Below are 13,571 nucleotides of genomic sequence, written 5' to 3'. Positions count from 1 at the left end.
AAATGAGGGGAAACAACTGCTAATAAACTTCTTTCAAAAGAAAGGTGAGCACAAACGTCAAAACGCGAAATCCCATGGTGTTTGCTTGAATATCTCCACAATCATTGGTGCTAAAACGAACTGAGACAACCCATTGGAATAGCGGAAAATACACTTTAGTGTTAATTTTGTCACCTATTTTTAATTTAGTCTTAGTCTTAGTCTTGTGACGAAATGTCCTTTTTAGTCTTTGTCATATTTAGTCATTGAAATATCATTTTGTTAGTCAAGTTTTAGTCAACTAAAAGTCTCGTAATTTTAGTCTAGTTTTAGTCAAAAGAAAACTAAAGCTATCTTAGTCAGTTTTAGTCAAAAAACATTTCAGTCTTTTTATAACAAATTATTTCAGTCAGTCAGTATGTTTACATGCACAGGTAAGTCGAGCTACAGTTATAGCTCTCGGCTGGGATTTGACCATAGACAGTAAAGATTTGACTGGACCACTGTCGTGAGACCAGTGTTTCACAAAGTGTGGTCCGGGGGACCACTGGTGGTCCGCAAGCTATCCCAAGTGGTACACGAGCAGACCTGGTAAAATATAATATAGATGAGTTGTTTTGCAATATTGAACCAACTTGTATGTAAATTCAAACAGTTCTACAACACTGTCTATGTCAGATATGCCAGTTTAAATCATATGAATCCTCTGACACAATTAAGCAAAGTGCAAAGACAATAAGCAAGGTGGTTCAGTGAGTATTGTGTAGGCTAATATACTGCTAGGTCTATTTTTAATTGTTTTTTAGCTAGGTAGTCCGTGCGTTTCTTTTTATTGATTAGTTAAGTGGTCCTTCATCTGAAAAAAGTTTGAGAAACACTGTCTTAGACTCAAGTATGAATGTTTACTCCCGCCACGCTTAGATGGCAATATGCCAAATGCAACACAAACTCTCTATCTTAACTAACTTGCTAGCTTAACTTTCCATATTAGCTTACTTGCTAGCAAACTTTGCATCATCAGTGTAACTAGTTAAATAGTTGACATTACTTGCTGAAAATTTTCGTATGGACATTCTGGGGATGTTAATCTGTATATGTATGAGAGAAGCTTCAGCTTCTGGGTATGTAGCATTGTGGCCTAATGCCTAGGTAGTTAGCTTGCTAACTCTGGCAGAAATCTCCGGTGTTCTTGTTCCATGTAGTTTAGGTACAGGGTTGCAGCAGAGAATGTCTAGTTGCAGCAACAGCACGTGGACTAGCCTACAGGAAAGCTGCTGCGCATGAACCATGAACTCATTCGAATATTTTGAAAACGTAACAGCTATTCTGGCTTCTCATTTTTTAGACGAAAAAATGAAGAGAGATTTTATCTTAGTTTTTATTTCATGCAAAACATTTTAGTAGTCGTCTTTTTAGGTCAACAATAATGCATCTTAAGATAGTCTTAGTCAGTGTTTCAGGACATTAGTGCAGTCTTGTCATCGTCTCGTCTTAGTCATGGAAAAAAAGGTTGTTGACGAACATTTTTTTTCTCTAGTCTCGCCTGTGAAATTAACACTAATACACTTTCATAGGTTAGGCTAATCTGATGCATCTTGTGATCCAGCTCCATCTCCATCACTTTCAGAAAGACTGCATGGCGTCAGCTTGATTCATGTCCTGTTGTAGTTTACATGCTGATCATTATCACTAGGCTAGTGGTTTAGGGCACGATTTTTTTTTCTCTCCCTTTCTGTTTTCGTTAGTCTTAACTTTTTTTTTTACTCAAGTAACGGATGGGATTTTTGATGTAGCCGGCCAATACTTCACTCAAAAAAAGTAATCGAGTAAAATTTAAAATACCGATTTTATAAACTACTTAAAAAATACAAAATACACAGAAAAACTACTCAATACAGTAACGTGAGTAAATGTATTTCGTTACTTTCCACCTCTGCCAATCAGGGATGTGACATCAATCCGCCTTACAAAGCGTTTTTGGGTTTTGTAATGGACACTTTTCTATCTTCAGGTAACCTAATGCTGTCTGGTTTTGCTTAGTCTTCTTGTTAACCAAGTATACCTGTGAAGTTGGGGTCACAACCCCAGTAACTGTCTATAACTGCTATATTTTCAGATGGCAGACTGTGGTTATTAATAGTCATTAACAGAAAAACCTGAGTTATGGAAAATAAAGAACTGACAGACAGACAAACGTTTCTCTGACCACAAACAGTTGTTGTGTTCAGACAAACCTTCTCTGCAGAGAATACAACTTTGTCCTTTGCCCTCTGTGTACATTCATTTTAGGCTATAATACTAATATTCTTAGGCTACTCATTTAGGTTTATCACCTCCTAAAGGAGCATACAGGTCTTCTGTTTTTACGCTCCGCGAACGCATCAGTTGCGGACCCAGTGTAGCCTCCCTGTTGCAGCTCAGACTGTGTTAAGCTTGCTCTGGCATCTGAGCATTCTGATATGGTGTGTCTTAAACTGTAAACTTGGATAATAATCCATAATCCATAAAAAATGGATTGGAAAGATTAATGTTGGGAATGAGTATTTTAAACTTAATTGTTTCATTGCAACAATTTAGCCTACTTTGCCTTTTACTCAAATAGTTTACTACCCTAAGATAATCTAACATAACCTAAATAAGGGAACATTATAAAACAAAAAAACAGGTACAGTCCAGGGGATATTACATCAAAACGCTAGCTTGATATTAGCCCTTCCACTTAACTTCATCCACCCAAAAACACTGCAAAGTTTTGATATTGTATGAATGTAGGGTTTGAGAGGTAAATTAAAATGTTCATCATTTGGTAAATTAAAATGTTTATCATTTGGTAAATTAAAATGTTCATCATTTGGTAAATTAAAATGTTCATCGAGTATTTGTCAGCACCCCAAGGCTGTCATCACAGTAGCCTATTTGGAAAAACACATCCTAGAGGGCACATAGGGGAGCCGGGCACTGCATCCATTTTCTTGTTCTAATGCCATTCTGGCCTAGACCCCCAAGTCCACTAGTGATATCCTCTTTCCCCGAGGACAGCCACACCTGTTTATTTCCTCTGTTGCTGGAGCCAACACAGGTTGACCAATGCCAAATGTGATAAATAAACCTAGAGAGGGTCATGCCCCTCTCTCAGTCTCTCTCTTTTTCAGTGTGTGTTTCTGTGTGTGTGTGTGTGTGCGTGTGTGTGTGCGTGTGCGTGTGTTGTATTAATGGCTCACACGTCCTGAGTGTTGGTTGTCTGCCAACCACAAGCGCAGATGTAGTTGCTGAAATACAGTGGCGTTAACAAGCTTGATCAATCAACCACCTACTGCGTTCATAAGGTTTGCCATTACCACCGTCGTGACTACAAAACTCATATAGTGTAGACACATATTCAGAGGAAATTTGAAAGAAAAAAACACGCAATGGGCACTATTTTTAGTGCTCTAAATATGATTGATGTTTTGGAATACATTTGATGCCGGAATGCCTCCTAAAATGATGTGGGATTTGAATATGGATTGTAGAGTCAGTAAGTAGATCTATCTATCTATTATACAGTACACGTTTGATTTTTCGACTGTAAACCATGGAAAAGTCTTGGTAATTATATTGTGTCTGTGTCACACTGAATAAACAAATGAATCACCAAAACAGGTTGATATTTTAATTTGATATACAAACATGTCAATGTTTTACTATTTGGGGAACAAAGGGACTCTTACAAATGGGTACCTTATATGTGCTGCTGGGTGTAGGTGCATCTCTTAGTTCCACATCATGATAAGTAAGGTCCTTTTTGGACTTTTCAGTTCTTAAGTCTTTCACCGCAGCCAAATCCACATAGCTCTTATTTCCAAGTCTGCATAGTGCAAGGCTGTAATCACTATGAGAAACAACTGCAGTAAACTACTGACAATTGTTGACAGATACGGTTGATGACCACAGACTGGCTCACTGATAGATTACTTTGAAGAGGAGAGAGAGAGAGAGACTAGACAAAGTAATGAATTGGGAAAGAAAGAAAAAAAGTCCTTTATATTCTGTACCCATCAAACCCAATTAGTTCAGTCTTTTAGACAAGAAAGTTCTGAGATTCTGTGAGGGGTTATTCATATTAGGAGGATTTATAAAATGTATAAAAGTTAAAGTTGACTGTATATTTGGACACTTTTATCCAAATCAACACAGACTCACCATGGCGCGTTTGGGAATCAAACCCAACTGATTGTCAGGAGACATGACCACTGCTTCACCATGCCCACCGATTAATCTTGCACACTAACTTTCATTTACCAACTCCTCTTTTTACTAACAGCATTCAGTCCTTCACACATAGCAGGTGCTCATCAGTTATCAATTAGCAGGATCATGTTTCCTAATGTTACTTCATCTGTCTGACAAATGGCCAATTAGAATCATCAGATATATAATCAGATATAATGTTAATACATGAGGACCCCCCAGCTGTGGCGCAACTGGCTGGGGCACCTGCACCGTATGCCGGCGACCCGGGTTCAATTCCCGTCCTGTGGTCCTTTCCGGATCCCACCCCGACTCTCTCTCCCATCACTTCCTGTCACTCTCCACTATCCTGTCACATAAAAGCCCAATAAAATATACTTAAAATAAATAAATAAATACATGGGGACCTGAACCCTAAAGCAAATTGTGATCATCGCAGTCTTGTCAACACTACAAGCTAATCAGATGGAAAAGTTGCGTTAAATCAAGATTTCCCTTTACCATTAGGAATACTCGGGGCTATTAAGACATCACACCTATTGCTGTGTTATACAGTGCAGTCAGATCAGGTGACAACAGACAAAAATGGGAGGCAATGAGTGAAAGCTTAAAAAATGTATACTGTAATAAATACTGTTAATTGTTGCATGAAAAGGATGTGTTGTGAAAAAGACAATGGTTGGCGCAAGAGGGTTTTTTTTTAAATTCTGACATAAATTGACACCAGGCCAAAGCCTTGTTTTGAATGCCTCACTTGCTTACTTAACCCTTAAAGGTGTAGGTTTTTGAACATTCTAAGTTCCGCAACAATTGAAGGTTCTAAAATTCTATGTTGAATTCAATGAACCCAGATATTCTTTAGAACGTTCATTTCTCAACATTCCCATCACACCGGTGTGACGGTACTCCTTTAAGGGTTAAGGAGAACATAATACTGTATGGAGCACCCAACGGGTCACGGTGGGAATTTTGTGACCTCTTCCTTTCTCTCACAATGTGAAGGAACACAAAGGAAAAGAGATGGAGAAAGGATCAGAATGTATTAAGTGTCTGACCGGCATGTAAGTTCACTATCCCGGATAGTGAACTTACTATCTATCCCTAGATAGTAAGTTCACTATCCCTAAAGAGTTCAAAGAAATCAGGGCAGACCTGCCACACCATCTTACTGAACTCATAATCACTGCCTGACTGGAGACAAATTTCAATCAATACATTTATATTCATCCATGTATGTCTAAATATTAGGGCTGTCAATCGATTAAAACATTTAATCGAAATAATTACGTACTCTGTGATTAATTCATCTAAATTAATCGCATATATAATTTTTGCTGTAAAAGTATTTTAAATATTTAAATTCAAATGAATCATTCAAATGAATAATCAGCATTAGTGACATTGAAGTTCAAAAACTTTTTTATTATTATTTTCATTCTTCAAATAATGACCATAACAATCTATGATATAACCTAATATGCTGAGGAAATAAAGTCAAAAGTGCTTCGTGAAGAAGGCATACAAGGCATTTCAGGCCACAGATATGACCTAGGGGACACAATGAAAATAAATGAACACTCCCCTCAATGTGAACACTATATCTTTGCATTGATGTGCAACTTTAGAGTTGACGAACTCCGGTGATATGCAAATTCCTTGCTGCATACATTGCAGAGGACTTTATTTTAATCAACACTTTATTTTTATCAACACCATCAGGCCGTTTTTTAAAAGTAAATGTTCCAATCAATGATCTAGGCAGCACATTTTCTTCTCTCTCATTTAAGAGACTAATGATTACTGACTAGAACGGCTCGGGGTCAAAGGTCATACGGAATCAATTAATCTGCGCTATTTTTTTTAATCAGTTATTTTTTCTCAAATTAATTCATCAAAATTAATCAGTTATTTTGACAGCCCTACTAAATATGCTTATATAGGGAATCTGCTTAAATAGTAAGCTACTGGTTAGAGAAAGAAATATCTGTATATTATATTACTATGTGGTAAACCTCATAAGCACTATAGCATATGACTCAGTTATCACAAAATGATGGGTGACCACGATACATAATCCGAGCATGTATGTTTTGTCAAGCTATTTGTTTTAGCTTCTGTCCTCGGATGAAAAGTGCCCTGTGTTGAGATATGGTTTTGTCACCCTGTCGCCAGTAGCCTGCTCCTCTCAGCACCTTCTCGTCTTCTATTTTAGGGCCCTTAAATTTGTCCGTGCCTTACACACTGTCCCACCACACAGGAGCCCTGCCCAGCCCCCCACCACGAGCGTCTCAAAATTCTGCTGGTGAGCCGTTTCCCTGTAACACTGTCCTTAGATGTCATGATATCAGACCGTCTCAGTTGAGCTCCTTCTACAAGCAGAAAAAAATCATGGTCCAACGCGTTGGCACTAAACAAAAAAATATATGTATATAAACAATGTATGTAAAATATATGTTTATGTATAATATATAAAGGCATAATGTGCAATCCAGTGTGCCTATAGTTGAACTGAGAGTCCATACAAATTTATGAGTATGTATTTAATCTTTAATCTATATTTAATTTGCTGAATGCTGTCGACTCCAATGTGTTTTGTGTTCAGTGGTGATGACACAACACACTTTAAATACATCAGTGTGTCTGAATGTACATTACATAAAGAGTTAACAGCATTTCCTTTCTACATGAGCATACTGCTTCTCATACCATTACTGATGCCTGTCACATGAAATGTCCTGAGGTTTTACAAGTATATCCATCACTGTCAAGAGTTAGCATGCAAAGCCGTACCCCAAAATAAATGCATTTGAAAAAGTAAGTGGCCTCAGGTGATGTAAGGTAACTTCAAGTTAGGCTGACCCAGTGCTGCTTTAAGAAGATTTTATTGGATTTATAGGATTTATATATATATATATATATATACACACACACTGCAAAAACTGCTTATCTAATAAAGTCTAGTTCATATTTCAGTTCATATCTAATAAAGTCTAGTTCATATTTTTTTCAGTATAAAAACACTTACCTAGTGCTTTCTCATAAAATAATTTGACTTAATTTAAGAAGAGTTTGACTCTTTTTAAGACGTCTCATCCTGAAAACAAGCTAATTTGTCTGCCAGTGCGTTAAGTAAATTTGTCTTGATATCACTTAAAATAAGTCAAAGTCTTACTAAATTAAGTCAAAATGATCTTTCGAGAGAGTTCTAGGTCTCTTCATACTAAAAACAATCCCAAATAGATTGTTTGAGATTAATAACACCTGGTTAGATTTTATTTTTTGCAGTGTATACATACTATGTATATTTAATTTATTTTAACTCCAAATAAATTAACCCCAACAAAACAACCCCAACACTAAATTAATACAGAGATTGTGTCCTCCACTATCCCACTTGATCTGACCCAATTTTATCCTCTCATGTGCTCTTATAGTGCTGTCGAAAAGAATAACGCAGTAGGAGACATTTCTGAGATGTGTTGTGCTATTTTCATAATAGGCTGTTTGAATGATTGGAAAGTGACACTTCTCTCCTATTTGCGGCCAACAAATGTCAGAAGTCGTCAGTCCTTGCTTGCACAATGTATAATATATAATTAATGATTGATGATAATGATTAAATTGCTTTCATAGTTGGGGCTGAATTCCTTAATTGGTTATTGCATTAGCCCTGTCTTTTTTTCACTCAGGCTTTTTCTTATTGCACAGCTGCTGAAGACAGGGACATAACCTAAATATTCTTAACCATGCAAGATACAAGGATCATAAATGGACCATTTCGAATTTCATTATAGTTCTTATAGTGTGGTAAATATGTTTACTGTACTGTTATACTTGGTATCAGAATTAGATCCATTATTCTTATTTACAAGGGCTGAAGCATTACTGTAAGTAATCAAGCAAGATGTCGTGTCAGCAAAGTTTAGATCAACTCAACTATGGAATGTTTGCAATATATCCTATTAATACCAAGAAAATATTAGTGTTTTGAATGTTGCAGGAGGCTAACATTAGAGAGGGATATCCAAAATATGTACACAAGCATTTGTTTACACTCGCTTACACACACACACACACACACACACACACACACACACACACACACACACACACATAAACAAACATGGACATGCAATCGTAAATCTGGAGCCCAATTTTAGAACTTGTTCCTGTAGAGGTCACTTTGTTTCTGTGATGTGATATTGTCCGCAAGGGGACACACATAAACACTATCAATAAGCTGGAGATTGGGGGCTGCGAGGAAGATTACAATAACCTCCTGAAATGCATCATTACGGCTCCATTGATTACTCAGCCTATGTGTGTGTGTGTGTGTGTGTGTGTGTGTGTAGTGTGTCTGTGCGTCTTTGAGTGAGACGACAGAATAGAAATTTGCGGGGTCCTGTGAGATTCCATCAATTAGCACCTCTAAATTCTGCCACAGTATAAATCCCTCTGGGATCACTACAGGCAAAGCGTTGGTCTGGCCAGTCTCCACACTGGCTGCTGGTGCCCTGACACCCAAAACTGTTTTCTCACTCACAGCCAGTGTGGTGACAAACTAAGCTAACCTTTGACTTGATATAAAACCATAACATGGGTTCACAGGTATTTGGAACGCTGATCTCTTGTATCTAGATAAAAAGTGTCAAATTCATTTTATTGACAAAAACAAATCATAGAGTTCAAATAGGCAGAGTGAAGAGGGCCCTGCGGATCCAAACCCAAATTTGGACAGATCAAAGATAGCTTAGTTGACATCAGAGCCTCATAATCGACTGATTTAAACATGCTCTATATTAAGACACAGACAAGCATCAGCTGACCACCCTATCTTGAACGTAACGGGCAGTAAGAAGAGCAGAGAGCACGGACGACTTGAAAATTCGGCACTCACTTCTGCCAAAAGTCAACTAGACCTATGGCCTTCACAGAGTTCATGACTACCACCACAGACTCTGCTTGGGCAGAATGGAAATAAGATGTAAATGTCAAAAGAAAAATATTGAAGCTTTTATCTCAATGACATACACATTCCTTGCTGATACAAGCTGTGTATCATGCTTATTTAAATGCCTAAACTAGATCAGTAATATGAATCCATTAACTCTTAGTGACACAGGAATGACATTATAACATATGCTCTGTCAGCATTTAATTACTCTATAAGCCGGGGTTTGACGACACCACAGAAAAAACAAGTGGGCACAAAGTTTCCTCCTGCTGAGCTGAGGGGGATCACCATTAGAGCTTTATGTCCACTGACGGGATCAGAGGAAATGAAGCAACACTGGCAGCCTTCCGATTACCCAGATCAACACCTCTATTAAAACACCCTGTCTGTGTGTTTGGGGTTTAAGTTGCCCTCCACACTAGTATGGTGCTCAAGAACCGTGTGAGGTTACTGATCACATAATAACAGCAATCACTTACAAGTGCTTCAGTGAGATTTGCATGGGGAAATGGCCATCTCAAATTCATGTCAGGACAAGCACCACAAACCTTAACTGGATGGAATCCCAGTGTATTATAATTCTGTATGTCTCTTTTATCAAGTCACTATTAAAGGGATGTGCTTTTATCAAGTCACTAAAGGGGTGTGCCATAAAAAGACAGCAAGCGGCTTAAAGTCTGTGCGCATTTAGATTTGGATGGCTGAGGTGCCACTGACACTGGCCTTCATCCAATTGTCAACTAATTGTCCAATTGCATCACAATCTCCAGAATGGTCTCAGACGAGGCTGAGAGGCAGTCAGTCTTTGTCTTTCATAGAGCCTTGGGCTTGTGGGATGCTGGAACAATGATGGCCTTTTACAGAAGCTCACACCACCTAATACCCAACAAAAAAGCCATGGAACAAAGTGTTTCTTTACAACCAGAAATGTACAAGAGGCACCAACAGAGTCTTACAATGACTAATGCAGACTATTTTTTCACACTTCAAAACTAGAGAATGGTCAGTGTAGTTTGTGAACCGTTCGTATTTTTTCCTCATGTGCATTTTTTCTTCAGGCATTTGTCTGTAAATGGAGAAGGGTGACGGATAGATTCTTTGAGGAGCGTGAGGGTATGTCACAGAGAGCAAACTATCCTCTCCTCTCCTCATGTGATCGAGGAACGATGCCAGCTCAAGGCAGAGGGCTATCAAAAGGACTCTGGTGGCTAATCATATTTTTACCCCTGTGACGGTATATGATCTTCAGATTTCATATATCTGGAATATGTCTGTAAACATTTCTGATCAGTTTATTGAAGTACAAGTTGCGAACAGGTGTGGTTTATGAGAAGGAATATATTCCAATGTTGTGATATTGTCAATCATGGGGACAAGGACAGACACTAAATCATGTGCAACATGCATGCACAACATTACCACTTAAACCATTTTAATCAGTATGGTTAAATGACACAAATATTTGTATTTTTCCCCACACCCACATGACTCTTGCAAGACTACTCTGTGATAGTTTTTAACGTAACTAATTCAGATTGGCTTTTTATTGGAAACAAACAACCGATTGGTTTTCCAGTTCACAAATGCAAAGATTCAACACACACACACACACACACACACACACACACACACACACACACACACACACACACACACACACACACACACACACACACACACACTCACACATTAGAATAGGCAGCCATGATCAAATACTTAAATGTGTTTGTCGTATTGTCCTTGCTCATCCTCTCATAAATAAACCAACTAATTTTACCACATTGTACTGCCTAACCAGCTTAGAGAAAGAAAGTGTGAAGGCTTACTGACTCTGATTTCAGTCATTTGACTCCCATATGTCTCCATCATCTCATGAAGCACCACTCAGACACTAAGCCTTTCAGAGCCGACCTCCGGGCTCTCAATCACGCAGGCACTAACAGGTGGAACAGCGCAATGTCCCAATGTGTAATGACACAAAGCCACAGTACTAAGAGTGCATTTTGCACTTGGTAATTAAATTATGGCACTCAATACAAAGTTCAATATCTCAGAAATTACATATGTTGTGTAAACAAGTAACATATGGGGGGGTGAGGGGTTACTGGTAGTATAAAATGGACACCTATTTACTGACCCAGAGTGTAGACTGTGAGTGCAAATGCAAATTAATCTGTCACCAGTTAAGTGAATTACAGAATAATGGTCATAGCTATCAACACAAATGCCACCAGAACCCACTGTAAGGATCTTGCAAACTTCACAGAAAAGAAAATTACACAAATAGCATTTTCCATCACCAAGACGCCAGGATGGGACATCAAAATATAACAAATGTATAATGGCAATGAAGGGGTAACACAACACAAGACATACAATGATGGATGATGGGCACAGGAGACAACATAGATGTGAGACACAGGCAATACAGGTGGTGTACAAACACATCCATACATTAGTTTGTCATGGAGACATAGACATACAGAGACAAAAACACATATTCATTCACTGCGTCGCTGTTCAGACATCATACCGTGCAGTGACCCATAAATCTCACACTGCTGACATCTATAGACCCCAGGCCCCACGTTTTCCTACAACTTACCGAGTAGCTACATGAGGTTTGGCCGTCAGAAAGCAGCTGTTGGGGCCAGTGTTAGTAACGACAGACACTACGCCATTCTGAGCGCTCTGTTTGTTTTTGCTCTTCAGCATCTCTCCAGTCCTGTGTGGAAGGGGTGCACGAGGGAAGAGAACGCACCCCAGCAGTACTTACTGCCCCCTAGTCTCTGAGGATGGTTTCTTTAGCTGAGCTAAGTAAAACAAGAGGAAAAAGTTCTCACAAATAGAAAAAATTGACCTTACTGAAGAACTCCCAACAGACTAGGGTCTAGTCACTAGGCTATCGACGCTGTGGTGTCGGAGGAAGGGAGGTGGTGGAATCTCAATGCCAGAACAGAGAACTCACAAGAGTGTTTGAAAAATAAAAACAGTTCCTGAGAATACGTGTATTCCACAAGATGAATATGTACTCACACAATTCAGAAAAGATATCATGCCCTTTAAGTCCATATGCTAAAAACAAAAATATATTTCCACAGGATCTTCTTGGACCACCTTACGAAGAAATCTGTGGCTCTAAAGGCTCAACTAAAGAGAGCGATCAAAGTTGATCCTGGAAGTACAATTGGAATTTTTGTTTGCTGCAGCACTTGTTACCCGATGAGGGCAGCTGGTGGGTCCGTAGGGAATGCCACCAGGCCATGTGACTCTCCACAGGGAGAGGTAGGGTTGCCCCGAGGGAGTGCAGAGGGAAGGGCCAGGGAGATGGAGAGAGAGAGACATCCAACAAGGAAATGTGACAGAGCAATAGAACAGTATTCTTCTCTCTTTCCCTGCAAAGATCTCCTGTCTCCCCTCACCCCCCCCCTCTCTCTCTTTTTAAAGCTATTCTATCACTCCATTGCTCAGATCAAATTGTCTGTACTTAACTGGGTGAATCCAAGCCTCTTTACTCCAGTTACCATGAACATAATCTATTATGACATGTTCCAATTATTCACCCTATTTAAAACAGGCAGTCAGAGTAGTCCTCTCTCCCTATTTTATAGATTTGGAGTATCCAATGGAAGACAAGTTCAGAAGATGGTAAGGCAGAGGCATTTAGTCTGAGGATATAAGCCAATCTTTTCCGCCTGTGCAGTACCCAGGACAGTCTGTGTAAACTCCTCTAATCAACATCGGAATGTTTCCCCATCCACAGAACATGCCCAGCTGTCAGCAGAGGATTCAGTGGGACACCCCCCGCCCCAAACATAATGTCAAATTCCCCACTCTTCTGCATCCCCTGAGATAAATGTGTCCTTTGTACAGAGTGATTTGTAATTATACACATGGTGAAATATTAAATACAATTGTCTATTGTAGTGTTTGTGTAGTGACTTAAAAATTATGAGAGAGAGAGAGAGAGAGAGAGAGAGAGAGGGACAAACAACAGACAACAAAATCATGAATCAAGCAAAAGAAGAATATTTAGATCATTGGACAAACCAAATTGCCAACCAAAGTAGAATGAATTCCTATCTGATCCTAAAAAGAGAATATGAATTGTCAAAGTATCTCATCTCTGTCAGAGATATGAAACAGAGGTCAGTCCTGACCAAATACAGGCTCAGTGACCACAATCTAGCAATAGAAACAGGCAGGCACAGGAAAACCTGGCTGCCAAAAGAACAAAGAATATGTGGTCATTGTCAGGCAGAGATGGTTGAGACAGAGGAGCACTTTCCAAAATCCAAATAGTTATCCCACACTTTCAAGATTTTCACAATGATGAAAAAATGGCCATACTTATTGGTGAAGGGCCCTCTGCTGCCTCCAGTAGCACACACACACACACACAAATCAC

The 13,571-nt window shown here is 39.0% G+C and overlaps 1 protein-coding gene across 1 annotated transcript in view; it reads right to left on the bottom strand.

Moving 5' to 3' along the window:
- znf638 (zinc finger protein 638) overlaps positions 1 to 12,138 on the bottom strand; it is a 40,996-nt gene extending 28,858 nt beyond the window's left edge. The window contains 1 exon segment of the mRNA XM_048235730.1: positions 11,769 to 12,138. Within this exon segment, the coding sequence (XP_048091687.1) occupies positions 11,769 to 11,878 (110 nt within the window). The 5' untranslated portion in view covers positions 11,879 to 12,138.
- Between the last annotated feature and the right edge of the window lie 1,433 nt (positions 12,139 to 13,571).

The sequence above is a fragment of the Alosa alosa genome, chromosome 24, assembly GCF_017589495.1.
Source record: "Alosa alosa isolate M-15738 ecotype Scorff River chromosome 24, AALO_Geno_1.1, whole genome shotgun sequence".
Lineage (NCBI taxonomy): Eukaryota > Metazoa > Chordata > Actinopteri > Clupeiformes > Clupeidae > Alosa > Alosa alosa.
This window is presented reverse-complemented; position numbering and strand designations above follow the sequence as displayed.